The sequence below is a fragment of the Callithrix jacchus genome, chromosome 5, assembly GCF_049354715.1.
Source record: "Callithrix jacchus isolate 240 chromosome 5, calJac240_pri, whole genome shotgun sequence".
Classification (NCBI taxonomy): domain Eukaryota; kingdom Metazoa; phylum Chordata; class Mammalia; order Primates; family Cebidae; genus Callithrix; species Callithrix jacchus.
The window spans coordinates 154,422,295-154,441,935 of NC_133506.1; the positions used below are offsets into that span (position 1 = coordinate 154,422,295).

The 19,641-nt window shown below is 32.6% G+C and overlaps 1 protein-coding gene across 14 annotated transcripts in view; it reads left to right on the forward strand.

Moving 5' to 3' along the window:
• Positions 1-19,641, forward strand: part of NBEA (neurobeachin) — a 730,940-nt gene that overhangs the window by 236,727 nt on the left and 474,572 nt on the right. For 9 of the 14 annotated variants that reach the window (XM_078375287.1, XM_078375291.1, XM_078375289.1 and 6 more), the window contains 3 exons: positions 1,776-1,944; positions 3,401-3,496; positions 14,175-14,613. In XM_078375287.1, the coding sequence (XP_078231413.1) occupies positions 1,776-1,944; positions 3,401-3,496; positions 14,175-14,613 (704 nt within the window). The remainder of the gene's footprint in view (positions 1-1,775; positions 1,945-3,400; positions 3,497-14,174; positions 14,614-19,641) is intronic. The other 5 variants (XM_078375293.1, XM_078375296.1, XM_078375298.1 and 2 more) reach the window with 1 other exon arrangement.

Sequence of the window (19,641 nt, forward strand, 5' to 3'; positions counted from 1 at the left end):
GTTTGGAAATGAGGAGGCTGAAATATTGGCATTATTTTAGAGGTCATGTTTCCTGTGCAGAATAGTGGGCTATTATTTCTTTTTTAAAATGTTTTATTTCCATGGTTTTTTTGGGGAGAAGTGGTATTTGATTACATGAGTAAGTTCTTTAATGGTGATTTGTGAGATTTTGGTGCACCCATCACCTGAGCAATATACACTGAACCCAATTTGTAGTCTTTTATTCCTTGCCCACTTCCCACCCTTTTCCCTCTGAGTCCCCAAAGTCCACTGTATCATTCTTATGCCTTTGCATCATAGCTTAACTTCCACTTATGAATGAGAACACATGATGGTTTTTCATTCCTGAGTTACTTCACTTGGAATAATGTCTCCAATCCCATCCAGGTTGCTGTGAATCCCATTATTTCCTTACTTTCTATGACTGAGTAGTATTCCATAGTATATACCACAGTTTCTTTATGCACTCATTGATCGATGGGCATTGGGCAGGTTCCACATTTTTGTAATTGAAAGTAGTACTGCCGTCCACATGCATGTGCAAGTATCTTTTTTGTATAATGACTTCTTTTCCTCTGGGCAGATACCCGGTAGTGGGATTTCTGAATCAAATGATAATTGTTTTAATTATTTAAGAAATCTTCACACTGTTTTCCAAAGTGGTGGTTCTAGTTTATATTCCCACCAGCAGTGTAGAAGCGTTTCCTTTTCACCACATCCATACTAAGATCTATTATTTTTTTATTATGGCCATTCTTGGCAAGAGTAAGGTAGTATCACATTGTGGTTTTGATTTTAATAATTAGTGACATTGAGCATTTTTTCATATGTTTGTTGGACATTTGTATATCTTCTTCTGAGATTTTCTGTTACGTCCTTAGCCCACTTTTTGATGAGTTTTTTTTTTTTTTTTTTTTTTTTTGCTAATTTGTTTGAGTTCCTTGTAGATAATGGCTATTAGTCCTTTGTTGGATGTATAGATTGTGAAGATTTTCTCCCCCTCTGTGAGTTGTCTGTTTATTCTGCTGACTGATCCTTTTGCTGTGCAGAAGCTCTTTAGTTTAATTAAGTCCTACCTATTTATCTTTGTTTTTGTTGCATTTGCTTTTAGGTTCTTAGGAAACCTTTGCCTAAGGCAGTGTTTAGAAGGGTTTGTCCAATGTTATCTGTTGATGCAATCCAAGATTTAATTAGCTTTGTCTTGTACCGCCATAATCACACTACTGGCTCATATTGAGCTTGTGTAAATTCATGTTTTATGCTCCCCCATTGTTTATTTGTCCTTTGTTTTGTATTCATATAGTCTCTTGCTCTGATTATGCTATGATTTTATATGTATTTCAGTTGTAGTTTTATCTTATTAATTTTATTCAGTTATAGTACACAAAAGTCTTCATTTCTTAATAATCCAGGACATTATTCTTTTCAACTTTGTGTCATCTACATATTTTATAAGTACACATACTATGTTGTTATGTAAGTAGTAGATAATAATGGACAAAAAGGACAAAGAATAAAATTTTATGGCATATTTAACAAAATTTTAATATTCTAGTGTTTGGAAATTATATTCTAACCTATAGATGATATATTTTGGGAGTTTTATATTTATAGTTAAATAATTCTTATTAAAAAACTTTATATTAGCAGCTTTTTATAAAAGTTACATATCATATTTTGCCTCCATAAGGAAAATGAAATAGCAGTTTCTAGTGCTTTAAGAAATTAAACTTCAAAAAGTTTGCGTGTTAAAACTCTCTTTGCATTTTTTGTAGGATGATAGCAAGCAGGCACAGTTCTTAGCTCTGGCTGTTGTTTACTTCATTTCGGTTCTGATGGTTTCCAAGTATCGTGATATATTAGAACCCCAGAGAGAGACTTCAAGAACTGGAAGTCAACCAGGTAGAAACATCAGACAAGAAATAAATTCACCAACAAGCACAGGTACTTAACATTGTATAATTATTTGAATTTTCATCATGATGTATCTCCTTTTTTTCCCACTTTTACATCTAGATTAAAACTGGATCTCTTCATAGTCACCTCAAATATTTATAAATGGTTGGTATAGAAATGCTAATTTAGTGTTCCTTATTTCCACAAAAATGTACAAATGATATTTCTGCATATTTATTACATTCTTATTTTATCAGTACAGCTTTGGTTTCAATATTTCTCATTTATTAATATAAATCATTAATTTATACCACTATTTATTATGCAAGTAACATATCTTTTTAAAAATACTACTTTTTAACCTTTATAAATATGAAAGTAGAAAGTCATCATACAGTTGTTCAATGCCAAGAATAAGCCAAAATATAAGTCTTTATAGCCAAGCTCAAAAGTTCCCTTTTTTTCTTTTTTTGCTGCATACAGTTAACTCAGTGTCTAAATATTCTATGGGTGATTTATAATCAAACATATGTTCTAAACTTCATATCAGTGGCCTCAACAAAAATCCAAGACTTCTGGAAAGTTAACATAGACAACCATGAACTACCTTGGGTCGTGTTGCCTTTTTCATTTGCAGAAATTGCTCATGTTGCAGCAGTTCTTGCATTACTAGCTTTGCCCATTCTACTTGAATATCATAAACACAGTTTCTGGCAACTAACTAATATTTTAATATATGGGGCACCTTGTGTCATTTTCATTTCCTGCCAGGTGTTTATATCAAGGTTGTTTCTCTGTTGTTTGCAGTGAAACCTTGATAACCTAGTGATTATTTCATGTACCACTGGATTAATTTGTAGTTGAAATTTTCCTTCCTAAGTAAATACATATGATTTATAAATAAAATGGATATTTTAAAAAGTGAGTAGAAATTAGTGGTCAAATCTCTGCATCTTGTTTTCCATAAGCATATCTCATTTCATATACCATTTATTGCTGTCATGGAGATACGTATTATGTTTTAGCTACAATATTTTGCTGTTGCATGATACATGTACTTTTAACACATGAACATGAGAATATTTCATTACAATATACTTTTGCTTTCAATTTTATTCTTCAAATTAAACATCATTCGACCATTTCAGTTCATGTTGTTTCACCATTTAAAACACTATGATTTATCATCTTAATTCTTTTTCTTCATTTTTAATGCTTTTATATCCATTCTGTGTACAAAAAGTAATAGTATAGTGAACCTTCGAGTTCTGATTTTCTCGTGTATTTGTATGTCTCTGTATATGTTGCTAGAATTACTCTACTTAACAAGTGTATTCTTTTCTCTCCCTTAATACGTAACCTCTTTTCTTCCTTCAGAGATGCATCTGTTATTGCTAGTATTGTTTGCATGCTGCAGTAATGTAGAATTGTCATGATCTTCAGTGGACCGTGTTGCAGGTTGTTACATGCTGGCTCAAATTTGATTCCATGATTTTCTCCACAGTTGTGGTCATACCATCTATCCCTCATCCAAGTTTGAACCATGGATTCCTTGCCAAGTTAATTCCTGAGCAGAGCTTTGCCCACTCATTTTACAAAGGTAATATTGACCTCATCTCCTGACCTGTTTGGGTATTCTTATTTCATGAATTGTTATAAAATAAATATTCATGATATAATTGTTTATAAAACAAGTATATACCTCAGGTTTCATGGAGATATGATACGCTCTATTTATACATGGCTATTGAGAGCAAAGTATAGCTTTTATATTTGTATTTTATTACATTGCTTTAAGTATCATCTATAAATTAAGGATACCTAATTATATGTATATTAATATGTGTAGTGGTAGCACTCAGGAGAGATCTCAGCAGAGTCACACTTTAGTAGTAGTGGGACTAAGTGAGCCCTAATGTAAATATAACATGTTTAAAGGAATGTGTAAAGTCCTTACCAAAAACACAAAATTAAATGTTAGACAACCAACAAAAATATGATGCATAAGCAAAGAAAAAAAATCAGTGAATAGAAGCAAATTTTGAGACAACAGAAATGGCAGAATCATCAGATAAGCGCATTATAGACACCATTATATGCATATTCAAGATGTTTTTCCATTTAGAGGAAAAAATTAACATGTTGAGGAGAAAAATGGAAGACAGAAAGCAAAAAAAAAAAAAAAAAAGAAAATTTTGGAGTTGAAAAATACAACAGCCAAAATGATAATATCTCTGGGTAGGAGTAACATGAGATTACTGACCTCAGCCCAAAGGATTGTAATAGGTAGAATTCTGTGATAGCTCCAAGACTTGCCTGTGTACACACTCTGCTAAATTTCTGGGATGGTGTTTACTCCTGTGATTAGGTTATGCTGTATGGCACGTTGGCCTTTAAGAAATGGTGATTATCCAGGTGGGCCTGACCTAATTGCATGAGCTCCTTAAAAGAAGAGAGTTTTCTTCTCTGGTCACATAACAGGAAGTCAGAGAGACTTGAAATGTGAGAGAGATTTGACATGAAGGAGGATCTTTATTGCTTAGATGGAGGCGACCACGGAGCAAGGACCTGAGAAAACCACATAGGAGCTAATAGCACTCACCATCTGACAGCCAGCAAGAAAGTGAGGACTTTAGTCCTACAGCAGGAAGGAACTGAATTATCCAATAAATTAATGAGGTTTGAAGAGGACCCTGAGCTCCAGGTGATACCATAATTCAACATATTCCATAACTGGCTAATCGTATGGAACAGCAACTTTTGGAACAAATAAAGCTGGCAAAATGGTTTTGTTACAACTTGATGAATGTACAGATACTATTTTTAATAAATGTGCAACCTTTGAACAGCATGATGAAATGAAGGGAAAAATATTTTTTCAACTTCACTGCTGGCCAACAAACACATCTAGCTCTAAATTGTGCAAACCAAAAAAAAGAAAAAAAAAGGATGAGATTGTCAGCAAACATCATCTGGAGTTTGGTGTAGAGTATGTCCCAAAGGCTCTGCTATGGAAAGTATCCTGGAGTATCTGCTCATATTAAGGAGCCTATATCAGAATATTAATACATGTTGTCAAGAAAGTCTTGCTATGGAAACAGTTTCAGTTAAACTGAACAGAGGTGTTAGTAGCATAATAAAATTTTCAATTACTTTAAGGACAATGTGGTAAATTTGCTATTATTTTCTATATTATGTGATACTATGGCAGCTTATCATAGCTGCTATTGCATGCTGTGGTATAGTGGTTATTGGGGGAAAATGTCTGTCAATTATTTTTCATGAACTCAATGCTTCCAAACAGGGAAAGATATTTTTTCATGGTAGGTATGGTCAAAGAGCACAAACAAAAGTTAACACAATTTCTATGACATGTTTCACGATTTAATGATAATTATTGGCCTAACTTGGTGATGCATGCCTATAATCCCAGCACTTTGGGAGGCCAAGGAGAGAGGATAGCTTGAGGCCAGGAGTTTGAGACCAGCCTGGGCAATGTAGTGAGACTCTGTCTATACCAAAAAAATTAAAAATTAACCAGACATGGTGGCATGCACCAGTTGTACTAGCTACTCAGGAGGCTGAGGTGGGAAGACTGCTTAAGCCCAGGAAGTTTAGGTTGCTGTGAGCCAGGATTGTGCCTATTGCACTCCAGCCTGAGCAACAGAGCAACACCCATTTTCAAATAAAAAAAAAAATTATCAAGCATTATGATCTTTAGAAATGATCTGATTTTGTTCATTCTTCAAAAGTTATCTCTTGTCATTTTATGGATTGGGTAGACTATTTTATGTTTTATTTTTCAGCAATAGAAGATCCATAGGTAGTAAATTTGTAGATCTGGAGTCAATTTCTTTCACTGAAATATAAGTTGTATCTTACTACAACCATGCAAGATGTAGAAGAGTTTTCATTCCATCAACATACCTGTGTGATACTGCTTTCTCCTCTTTGAGTGTTATTGAAATAAAACAAAAACAATTTAGATATTTATTATTCCCTTGCCAGTTCACCTTAGATTAGATAAATTAACAAGCGAAAAGCTCATTGCCAACATCATAAACTTTATTTATAATCACAGTATTTGTTTAAAATATTCATGTAAAATATTCATGTAGGCATTTTAGGGGTGGGGATCACTCTTTGCATAAAACTTTTTGTTTAGTTATGATATGTAATGAAGAGAAGTTACAAGTGTAATAGTAGTTGTCTAAGTCACCAATTCCCTTTCATTGAACAACACAGGCCATTTCTTTGTGCTATTCTTGTATGATTATATTTATTGATATCTATTTTTATGTTTCCTGAATCAAATAACAAAACAGTTGGGCTTTTATTTTGTGTCGTTTTAAATTTTTTTTTTTCAGTAATTTACCACAATTATTTTAATGAATAAAATTTTCTACCTTATTTTGTTTTCTAAATGTGTCAGTGAAAGATGAATTGAGGAAAGAAAAGTAAATTTTCACAAATAGTTTGAGAACCCTTTCCTGGACTACCCTTCAGCTCCTTCACACCCCACTCCCTTCTTTCAGCTCCTTGTTGAGACTTTTAAAAAACTCTGAATTAGCTCCCTGGTCTCTCTTTATATATCTTGATGTAATCCCTTCATTGAGACTCAAATCCCTTCTTGAAGTATTGCCAAAATTTCTTTATTGGATTTTTTATTTCTAGTCTTTCAGTTTATTACTGACAACTTTGGAAATAACATTTACAATACAATATAGCAATATAGTAAGTATAATTTATATACTATATTAATAAATATTTTATAATGTATAATTAATAAAGTAATTTTTCTTTCAACAATTCTCAAAAAGCTCCCTGTAACTTTTGGGACAAAGTTAAAATGACTTAAAGTGGCAAACTTACTCTAATTCTGCTTCAATTACGATAATCGCCTCCAGAGTTCATTCCTCACTTCTCTTACTGTTTGTTATTCTTTTATTTTCACAGTTTTGCTGCCAATTTCTCTGTTTTAAAATATAAATCAGATTATGTCCTTTCTTGACATAAAATTTCTAATAGTATTTAGAGTAAAATTTCACAAGGGCCCTAGATAAAGTGACTATTGACTGTTGATTAGGTTTCCAACTTTATCTCATGCTATTCTTTATTTTGCTCACGATGAAAAAGACTACCTTTTCCTTTTTTAATCACGCCAAGTATTTTCATGCCTCCGGATGTTTGTATTTTGTTCTGAGTTTGGCTCTTTTCCTTATTTTTTATGTGACTGGTACCTACTCATTCTTTAGGTCTCCTCCTCCCAGAGGCCTTCCCTGACCCTTATAACTAAGTAGCTTCCTTTCTGTTATTATTCTTTCTCATATCATCTTGTTTTATTTTCTTTCTTCTATTTATACACTTTGTTTAATTGTTTGTTAGAATGTATGCTTCAAGAGGGTAGTCCTAACTATCTTTTTAGTTTTTGTATTTATGGTATACAATGTGATATACTGATATTTGTATACATTAGGGAATGATTAAGTCAAGCAAATTAATATCTTCATCACCTCACATATCTCTTTTTGTGGTAAGAATGTTTAAAATTTATTCTCAGCAGTTTCAAGTACTACATTATGAGCTACAGTCACCAGTGAAATACATCACCAGCACCTACTCCCTCTCTGTAACTGAAACATTGGTCCTTTTGATGAACATCTTCCCAACCCCTAGTAACCACCATTCTAGTCTTTATTTCTGTGAGTTCACCTTTTTAAGATTCCCTATATAAGTAGTATTATAGCCATATTTTTCTTTTTATATCTGACTTAATTTAAAGCAGTGTCCTCCAGATTCATCCATGTTGTAATAAATGACAGGGCTTTCTTTTTTGTGGCTGAATAGTATTCCATTGTGGCTGAATAGTATTCCATAAACATTTTATTTATTCGTTCATCTGTTCATCAATAGACACTTGATTCTATATCTTGGTTACTGTGAATAATGCTGCAGTGAATATGGGAGTGTGCATACCTCTTCCAAATACTGATTTCGTATCACTTGAATATATACTCAGAAGTGGAATTGTTGAATCGTATGGCAGTTCAATTTTTAATTGTTTGAGGATCTTCATACCATTTTCCATAATGGCTATACTAATTTTCATTCCCATCAACAGTATACAGGGGTTCACATCCCCTCCAACAAGTATGTTTTACTTTTTTTTTTTTGAGATGGAGTCATGCTCTGTTGCCCCAGCTGAAGTGCAATGGTGTGCTCCCAGCTCACTGCAACCTCTGCCTCCCAGCTTCAAGTGATTCTGGTGCCTCAGCCCCCAGTAGCTGGGATTACAGATCCATGCCACTGTGCCCATCTAATTTTTGTATTTTTAGTAGAGATGAGGTTTCACCATGTTGGCCAGGCTGGTCTCAGACTTCCCATCTAAGGTGATCCACCTGCATTGGCCTCCCCAAAGTACAGATGTGAGCCACCATGCCTGGCTACATTTTAAATAATAGCCATCTTATGTGAGGTGATATCTCCTTGCAGTTTAATTTGAATTCCTCTAGTAAATAGTAAAGTTGAGCATTTTTTAAAATACACCTGTTAGCTCTTTGTCTGCTTTTGAGAAATGTCTCTTCAAGTTCTTTCCTTATGCTTTAATTGGGTTATTTTGTTGCTGTTGAGCTGAGTTTCTTATATATTTTTGATATTAAACCTTTATCAGATATATAATTATATATGCTGGCATTTTATTATTACTGTTATTGGTTGCCTCCATTGCATTATAAAAGTGCATGATACACTTTAATAGGATTTATGTATTTTGTTTTCCTTTGAGAAGAAAGGAAACAGTAAAAACACATGCTAGGGCAAGAGAAAAGCAAAATACTTATATATGAATATATTGTAAATTCTAGTTAATAATGTATTAAAAATAAAATTGAAACTACATTAAGATTTGAGTTCTAAACATTTCTTGTAAGTGGAAGTTTGGGAAGAGCAATGTAAGAACCTCCAGAATACTGCTTCTTTAAAAGAGCAATGAGAACTCTGGCAAAGACTGTCAAAATAATCGTTTTCAGTTCTCTGGAAAGCAGTCAAAAGCTTCCAACAACCCAGAGGGTGTTAATTTAAAAAAAAAATATTGAACTTTATAAGAACAGCAAGATTTAGATGGAATTGATTCACCCTGTTGCCATCTACCTTTTCTCAGCTCTGTGGTAGCTTTGAAAGTTGAGGCCAGACAATAGTGGTAGTTTTGGAAACCAGTAGCCTAGCAGCCACTGGGGATAGGAGTGGCAGAGACTAGGTTTGGAATTCCTTACAAAGTCTTGACCTTAGAGCATTATAACTATTTGACCTGTATGGAATCTTCCTGGAAAAACTCCATTCACAGGGCTTATTATTATTTGACCTCATCTAGAGCATGTTTAATGATAAAAACCTGTCTCCAAGGTATTTGTTGCAAATAATCAGCATTTTTTTTTTAACTTTGCAGTTGTCTGAAGTGGCAGTGCCAACTGGGGCAAGAAAGAACCTTGCCTAAAAGCTTAAACAGTTGAGAATGAGATAACCATATTCCCGGAGCTGTACTCAGGCCCAGGGAAGACATGAGAAGGCCTCAGTCTCTTACCTTTGGCTGACCTTGAGGACCAGCACAAGCAGGAAGCACAGGTTAAGAGGGAGTTTTAAACCATGGGAGCATTGCAGGCATTCCCCAACCCACACATGCGGATCCTCTGGCAAAAGGTGGAAGATTTATTGGTTCAAGACATTTAAGACATGTCTGTGTAATCATTAGCTGACCACTAGGTTAACTGAGCAGACTTAAGTGGCTACAGATGATGGAAAACAGATTTTATAGAATTAGTTCAGGAAAATGGAATAAACAGAACAAGGAGAAACTCTGTAGGTAGGGTCTGATTTCCATGATTGCCACATTATGTTATTTAAAATGTCCAGTTTACAACAAAAAGAGGTACAAGATAAATAAAGAAATAGGAAAGTATGGTCAATACCAGGGGAAGAAAATCAGTTGATATAAAATGCTCCTGTGGAAGTCCAGATATAGAACTTACTAGATAGACACTTTAAACCAGCTCTTTTACATATGCTCAAATAATTAAAGGAATAATTTTCTAAAGACCAGAAAGTGTAAGAGTAATGTCTCACTGCATAGAGGATATCAATAAAGAAATATGTAATAGAGAACCAAATAGAAATCCTGGAGTTGAAAATTGTAATAACTGAAATGAAAAATTCACTAAAGGGGTTCAATAGAAGATTTGAGCTGGCAGTAAAAGAATCAGCAACATGAAGATAGCTCTATTGTGTTTATCCTCTCTGAGGAACAGGACAAAGAAAGAATGAAGAAAAGTGAACAGAGCCTCACAGACCTGTTTGACACTATTAAGTGAACCAACATATGTATACTGGTAGTCCCAGAGGAAAGGAGAAAAAGAAAGGAGCTGAAAGAAAATTTGCAGAAATACTGGCTTGGAAACTTTCTACAGTTGGTGAAAATTATTGATATATATGTCCAAAGAGCTCAGTGCACCCCAAGTAGGGTAAACTCAGAAAGACACACTTGTAGACACAGCATAGTCAAAACATCAATTAGAAGATTTTCTTGGTTCTTAATTTTATCTTCCCAATTTTCATTTTGCCTCTTATGGGCATATAATTTAGTAATAATATTTAATTCCTGAAGTTGTATTCTTTTTATACACTTAGTGTAGCAAACAAACAAAATAAATCATATATAAATAATTGCAAATAATTAATGCATTGCAGTATTTTTGTTTAAAATGAATTTTAATGAGGATTTAAAATTTTGTGCATTTTTTTCTCTTTGGAGTTAAGATAATTTTGCATTTATGGATTTAATATAAACAAAATGTGTAAGTTACATACAGCTTTTTGTGTTTAAAAAAATCACTGTTTTAAATTACAGTGATTTAGTTTGCTTATATTATTAATTGAAGCACCAAAACTTAATATAATTTTTAGTGCTGTACTAACAAGGTACTGTATGTTTCTTTCACGATATTCCTTATCATCTTATTTAGAGAGTTTGGAAAATAGAAATTTAAATAATTTAATATATAAGACATTGAAATACTTCATAAATCATGGTAAAACAGGATTTTTGGAGGAAGGAATGTGACAAATGAAGTCACCTTGTAAATATCATGTCAGTTGCTGAACTTAGCCCCATATTTTTCTTAAAATGTACTAGATAAACTCATTAGATTCAATGAAAAACAGTAAGAAAGGAGGCATCTGGCATCCAAATGCCTGTTTCTGACAAGGTTAAGATCACTCTGGCTGGTAATATTTCTGCTCTGTGTACTGACATTGCCTATTGCTACAAAAACTGATAAGAGCTATTGAAAACTTACATGCCTGTGAGTAATATAACCTGCACAGATGCAGTCATTTATAATTAAATGATTTTAAATAAATAAAATTAAATAATTAAACTCTATAAAAGTTATCCCATGCTAGTAACCATGACATTGTTTTGTTTTTGTTGTTGTTAGAGTTTTTATTCTGTTTAACATTTACATTTTCTGTCCTGTTATCTCTGTTACTGTTTGTTTAATTCTCTCCTGATACTTTGCTTCAGTTGTTTTCTCTCAAAAAATATACAATCTATAGATGCAAATGAATGTTGAAATATATTCAGCGGTATCTCTGATAGTGAAAATGACTGCCTCAGTCATCATATCTTCTCACTCTAGTTTTCTCAGCGTGTCTTCTCATTTTATCAACTTCCAAAGTTTTGGCTGTTGCTTCAGTTTGAATAATCCCAAAATGTATGGCTATTCTTCTTTTGACCTATAGTAAATACCTCAGAGATTCTGTAGACTAAAAGTGATTCAAAATTTAATTTTTCCCCTGAAAAAAAATCTCATTTTCTTCCTTTCTCAGTTAGTGATGTATTTCCACTTTTTTTTCTTAACCTAGCTATTTCAGAAACATCCTTAGTCTTCTCCTCTTTCTTATTTCTAATGTTTCTATTCTAAGTCTTAGTCTTCTCTTACGAGGTTTTATTGAAAATGCCAAACTGTTTTATTTCTTACCTATTTCTTTCTCTAGTCCCTTGCCTACTATTATTGACATTGTCTTCTCAAAAGTTTCATGCAGTTCTTTTAATTTTAATCTTGAAAGCAGTAAAGAATACATCTACCCTGATTTTCACATTGGTCATTCAACATGAATATTATTATCATATTCTACAGATTAATATTTTCTTTTAGTCTGTCATCTTTTACCAAACTGACAAACAAAATGTAAACCTATTTGATAAATATGAGGAAAACTATGATATAACATTGAATTGTGAGAAATGCATATTTTTAAGTCAGCTTAAATTAATATTCAATACTAGGAATATTGAATGATATGAAGATATTATTTATTCCTAGTTTACTGTATAGATTTAATACAGTTTGATTCAAAAGAAAAGGGGGATCAAGGAGAAAGGGGAGAAAAAGGGAATTTTCTTCTTTCAAAACCTCGCAACATTTTTCTGATACTTATCCTAGAAAAGGTATTATAAATTCACACCCTCAGGAAATTTGAATGGCATGCCATTAGTCTAAATTCAGGAGATTAAAAAAACTGTCTAATAGACAACACCAAAGAATTGAGTCTGTGACTGACAAAATCCCTTCATATTATTTTTAATCCTTTAGTATGTGTGTACAAAACTTTCATCAAGCTGTGATCACACCAACAATTCTGTCATCAGAACACTTCTTTGTGTTTTTACTAGAGATTTCACAAAAGTTTTTGTGCGATGTCTTGGTGACGTCGAGGTAGCCTATTTTCCTGCTGGGTGGTTTTCTGATTTTTTGTTCTAACAACCTTTGAATGTCAGAGAAACAAGCAAATAATAACAACAAAATCTAAGAGAAGTTATATAGAATTTACTGATTTTCAGATTTTTAGGACATCTTTGAAATAATTTTGTCTGTGCTTCTCATTTTCAAAGATAAACTTCATTTGTTTAAGTAATACAAATAGCTGACATCTACTGAGCTGCTTTCTGCAAGGGCAATGAATTTAGCTGTAGTAGCTTAATGGTGTCTTACTTTATTCAAAATGACTAAGTTAAGAACTGTTATCTCCATTATACTTAGATGAGGTATACTTTTCAAGGTCATTATTTAGAATTTGGTAACATTTTATTATATGAAGAACCTTATTAACTTTTGTATGATGAAATTTGATAGAAATGTAACATTTTAAATATTTTTTATTTCATTAATTTTAGTTGGTAATATATGTTATTTCATTATCTGTATAGATATATGCATATGTATGTTTCTGATTTAATTTTCACAAATTGAAATTTATATTGATTTACAAAGAATGAGCATGAGTATTCTAAAATATAGGCCTCATCCTTGAGGAACATTATTCTTTTATTAATATATTTCTTCTTTTGAACTAAACGTCTAACTGGCTTTGCATTTTTCAAGTTTGTCAGAATTTTATGTATTGTAATTTTTAAATAATATCTTCAAATTGCTTGAATATTTCAGATATTGTAGTTATTGAAGTACCAAAGAAGGTATAAAAATGAGTTTGTATTTTTCAGGAAACTAATAGAGAAATATAAGAAATTCTCTTTGATAATTCTTTGGTATTGGTAGCTAACAATGAAAGGATAATGGGGGAACTTCATATAATTATTATTTTATAAGCTGCTTTAAGAAATTGTTATGGGAACTATTTCCTGATGCTTTTGAAGGTATCAGTTTGGAATACTAGATGATTTACAAAAGCAAAAGGATTATTTTGATGCTCCCTGAACAAAATAATAGTTGTACTGGGTGATCTTTTTTTTTTTTGAGATGGAATTTCTCTCTTGTTGCTCAGGCTAGAGTGCAATGGCATGATCTTGGCCTGCTACAACCTTCTCTTCCTGGGTTCAGTCTATTCTCCTGCCTCAGCCTCGCGGGTAGCTGGGATTACAGGCATGTGTCACCACCCTCAGCTGATATTTGTGTTTTTAGTAGAGACAGGGTTTCGCCATGTTGGCCAGGCTGGTCTCGAACTCGTGACCTCAGGTGATCCATCTACCTTGGCCTCCTAAAGTGCTTGCATTACAGGCGTGAGCCATTGTACCTGGCTGGATGGTATCTTTTAACTGAGTTATGTTACTACCACATACAATCCATTGAGCAATTTTTTTTGTTTCTAAATTTTTTTCTTTATTTTGTTTCTCAATTTTATTTACTTGAATATGTGAAAACATTTTATTAATAATGCAAGGTTTTTACTTTTGAGGCTTTTTTCTAATCTAGTTTCTTTTATTACAGAAACACCTGCTGCATTTCCAGATACTATAAAGGAAAAAGAAACACCAACTCCTGGTGAAGATATTCAGCTAGAAAGTTCAATTCCCCATACAGATTCAGGAATTGGAGAGGAGCAAGTGGCTAGCATCCTGAATGGGGCAGAATTAGAAACAAGTACAGGCCCTGATGCCATGAGTGAACTGTTATCCACTTTGTCATCCGAAGTGAAGAAATCACAAGAGAGCTTAACTGAAAATCCCAGTGAAACGTTGAAGCCTGCACCATCCATATCTAGCATTAGTCAAACCAAAGGCATTAATGTCAAAGAAATACTGAAGAGTCTTGTGGCTGCCCCAGTGGAAATTGCAGAGTGTGGTCCTGAACCTATTCCATATCCAGATCCAGCATTGAAGAGAGAAGCGCAAGCTATTCTTCCTATGCAGTTTCATTCCTTTGACAGGTAAGTTCTGAATCTGTTATTCACAGGGCTTTGTACATACAAGGAAGATTAGACTTTGTTAATTCTAAAACATAAGGAAGGTCTTGAAAATTTTATTAATGTAGATTCTTAATTACAAAGACAAAGTGATAGCTCAACCTAATCTTATAATAAGACATCTTAATAATATACCTTAAAGAAGAGATTTCAACGTGATGTGGTGGATAGCACATTGAATTGAAGTAGGGAAACATGGATTATGGTTATATTCCATTATCAGTGGGCTACAGTACATTGAGAGTGTTATTCTTCTCTTTAGACTTAGTTGTTTCATGTATATAATGAGGAAGTGGATGGGTCACATCTGTCTACGGTCTATCCTGGCTCTGAAATTCCATTATAATATTATAAAATACTGTAAAAATGGGAGATTATATAACATGCTTTAAGTAATAACATTCAAATTTGAGCCTTAAATGGAAGTATATGGAAAAATTTAAAACTTGTTTGTGATCATTTTATTTATGGTATTTCCAATACCAATGTGAAAGCTGTATTTTGAAGCATGTATTTAAAAGTATATATTTTTGAAAGGTATTTTGGCACTTTAGTTATCTAAACTATTTATGACATGGCTCATACATTCAAATGTTAAATCATACAAGGAATTCTTTTAAGGAATAATTAATTCTTTTTTCTATTCCGGTATACATTCAATAAAAATGAGAGTTCACAGAAATGGAATAAGATATTTTAGAACCAAATACCCTGTGTATCTAATATATTCCAGTATTTAAAAACGTGCAAGATTAGAAGACTATTTTAGTCACTAATTACTAACACTGGTGCTTAATATTGATAACTGGGATTAATGCATATTCCAAATAATATTTTCATGTTAACACACTAACATGAAAACCATGTTAGTGGTTTTCCTTTTAAATTAAATCATTTTTATTGATATTTTCACCTTTTAAATTCAATCATTTTATTGATATTTTAAGACATCTTTTCATACCCAAAAATTATATATATGTATGAGGTGATTGACAAGCAAGTGTTTTTTATTTTAAGACAAGATCAAATTAGGAAACAAAATGTTTCTAAATTGAAAGGTCAAAATATGTAGTCAAAAAACAATATCTATTCCATACTGCTTTCTCTAAAATAACCATACTGCTTTGTTCTAAGTAACTTTTTAGAGATTAGGGGTAGAGGATGTGGTGGTATAGTCATTTCAGTTTGGATGAATTACCCTTTCTTTTTTTTTGAGACTGAGTCTCATTCTCCTGCCTAGTCTAGATTGCAGTGGTGTGATCTTGGCTCACTGCAACCTCCACCTCCCGGGTTCAAGCAGTTCTCTGCCTCAGTCTCCTGAGTAGCTGGGATTACAGGTGCCTGCCACAACACCCGACTAATTTTTGTATTGTTGTAGAGACTGACTTTCACCATCTTGGCCAGGCTGGTCTTGAACTCCTGACCTTGTGATGCACCTGCCTCAGACTCCCAAAGTGCTGGGATTATAGATTTGAGCTACTGCGCCTTGCTGAATTACCCTTTCCATACACAAATATAATTTAAACTTTGCCTGTAAATACTTTAACCAGTGTTTTACAGACACATCCTGAAAATTCGTTGTGGAAAATTTAAGTGGCATTAGTTACAATGTGGAATATAAAGATGAATAAAATTAGTTTTATGTTCTCTGAACTTAGAGAGTAGTAGGAAGATAAGATGTTTGCAAATAATTGCCGTAATAGAAAATGTGTGGTGTCAAAAGTTTTAAAAAGTAAAAAATGGTAGGACTCTAAGATGTAGGAAAATATTTTTCTTTTTTTTAAGGAGTTTATATTAATACTATGTTTGGATGTTCATTCATGTAGTGATGTTCCTTGTGTGTTCCTTATGATGTTTCACATTTATGTCACCTTTTCCACATATTTGGTTTATGTTCCCACGATATGCCTGTATGTATGTTTGTAAGTTTGTATAAACATATGCATGTAAGTATATGTACCTGTGTATTTCTATAAGCCTTTAACTATAAGGAAATATATAGTAATTTAAGTTTTGTATTCTAGTTAATTTTAAATTATATCTCTAAATTTTGGTAAAAATACAAACAAATACAGATGATTATTGTGATTTACATATGATAATCTAGTGAAATAAACATTAAGTAAAAATATTTTGCTTTAATTTGGATTATTGTTAGAATGATTTTTTTTAAATTAAAACTTAAAAAAGCAATCACCTGAGTGCCAGTATCCTTAGCTACTCAAAATTTATTATACTTTTGAGAATATTACTTTAAGAAAAATAGAACTTTCTATACTTTCCTGGTAGCATTTGTAGAAAATGCAGTGGGAGTGGAATCATTATTTTAAATTGCATAAGTACAAATGAAATAGAAGAGCACAAAGCATATTTCAATTCTTTGTAGGAAAAGAGTCTCTAGTGTAGATAATATATGCAGTAGCTCAAGTACTATCAAATGTAAATGATGAGGTGATATTGATGAAAGGAGGGGATTGAGGTCTCAGGGGGCGCTGATGACGGATTGAACAGAAGCGGCCTTGCACTGCACGTAACTCAAGTCTGTCGTCTTCACAACTCAAAGCCATAATGGGAGGTGGCAGTCTGAAATGAGTTGCCACGGCAAAGAGTATTATTTTTGAAATGCTTTCACACAAATCACTAGGCCCTGCATACAACTTAGTTTCATGCTTTAATGTCATCAGGAGGCACAAATTGGTGTGTCTAATTGTTTGCCACCTGCCAGCAAAATGAGCTGCCAGCCAGCCAGACGGGTTTGATTGTCTGTCAGCTATTCAATAGATTGAGAGTGACAACATCAAAAATGTAACTTCAAACTCTGAAGCTTTGAGCAGCTTTTCAGAGACATCATCCCCACAAGTGCTTCTGGACCAGTGTATTTTTCAATTATATTTCCAGCGTATTGCTACCATTTGCCTTATCTGTCTTAAGGTAGCTATAATTACATTATGAGGTATATAAACATATTTCTGAAGCACTAAAGTCTGAAATCCAAGTTATGACATGTCTTTTAACATCAGATTGAATTCCTTGAAAATGGGATTCAAGATGACAGCCTTTAGAATAAAAGTCCTGAATGTTACCGGTTTCAAACACAGAATCTATCATGGGTAAGAACTCTACCAATAATGTATTTTTCATTTTTATCTTTAGTTGAAAAGTAGATATAAACTCAGTTGGTCTATTCTTTGTAACTAAATCACACTCCTAATAATACTGTGTAATCTCAGTAGAATTCAGGTAGGATTTTACTTTTGTTAACCAGTTGTTTATTGGTTACATTGCAGGCATGCTAACAATGAATTTCTTATAGTTATTCTGGATTTTAAATTTGGAAATAATTTCCTAACGCAACTATGATAATTTGAGTTCTGTTAACTTGTATTCTACATAGAGTGGATCTCACTTAGGATGGAGCATTGGTGAATTTCAGTGGTTTGAGGTTTATAATAAAAATTGCAACATCAAATTTTTAAAAACATTTAGTCTTAATGAAAATAAACCTTTTTTCTTTTAGTATTAAATATTTCAGCAGGTTATGTATGAAATACCACGTAAATGTACTCTACATATACAGAAAGTGCTCATTCTTTTTCTTGTATTTCCTTCGGTCATCTGTGCAGATTAAGTATATATCTTTGATTATATTCAGTGATTCTAACAAATGTGTACTCATGAAGTATTAAAATGCTAGAGATCCTCTAGTACTGTTCTGTAGTGAGTAAACACTATATGTAGAGAGGAAATACAATCATAAAACTAACAGTTTTTTGAAAGTTCTGTTACTGTGAGGCAGAGAGAAGTATTTATGATGGTTTTATTTTTAACAGAAAAGCTTAATAATCTCATCTTAGAATTCAGAAATCAAGTTGCCAAGTTCTCTAATCCAAGTTCTCTTGTCTCTTTGGATAGATTACTATGTTTACCCTTGGTTTCTAAAATGTTTTAATTGAGCTATTATTTTTCATGTAACTTTTACTTTGGAATAATGCTTTTCTCTAAACCACCAATTAACCTTTTACTTATCTTTTAAACTAAATATTTAATATTACATATCCGCATGCTTTTTATCTTTCGATAATTTAGTATATATCTATGTTTTGGTTTAGTTTTAATTTCCTAGAATTTCCAGAGATACCACTTAGTTTGAACAAAAAACTGAAAAAAAAAGCAGAGGGCACTGTGCTTCTCAAACATTTTTAACTGTTAGCATGTTTTAAAAACTTGTTTTAAGTGTGGGATATCACAAAAAGCTTATAATTGTGTTGCTGCTTTGGCTAACACATATCAAACTTACATAGTTTATATTTCATTTTTTTTTTTTTTTAGATTTTGCAAACCTCCTGTATTCAAATTACTGGGTTTGATATATTCAGAGAAACTAGTAGGTATTTTTTCCTCAAAATTTTAATATCCTTGCTTCCCAGTGTTTAATTTTTTGAAAAAGAAAAATCTATTTAGTTAATGATATAGAGCCACAAAAGCAATTTAGATATACTTCATATTATTAAACCTGAAGTACAAGCTTGGGCTAGATATTATTTTCTCTCTAATTTGATTAGTCTTTTAATATTGATTTTAATGGTAAGGATGAAATTTCAGGGTAAATATTTTTTAAAATGTTAGTAGAGTTAATGAGGAGGTCTTCTTACATTGATTTCTTTAAAGTTAGAATTAACTATGAAAAATTATAATTACCTATGTAGACTTCAGTTTGTTCTATTTTTTTAAGTATTATGACTATATCACTTAGAAGATGAACAAATAAATATAAGCCAAATAGCAATTCAAATTTTCTACATCTAGGCACTGTAATTTCTGCTTTTATTATGTTCCAAGAACCCTGAGTATATATTTTAAGGTTAATTGCCAGAAGATTCACTTTTGACTGAGCATGGTTGTGTCCTAATTTCCCCAGTGTTGTTACTTTTGTCTCTCCTGGCATTTATAGAGAGCTGAATTAAGTTCAGTCAGCTGAATAAAGTATCTCTC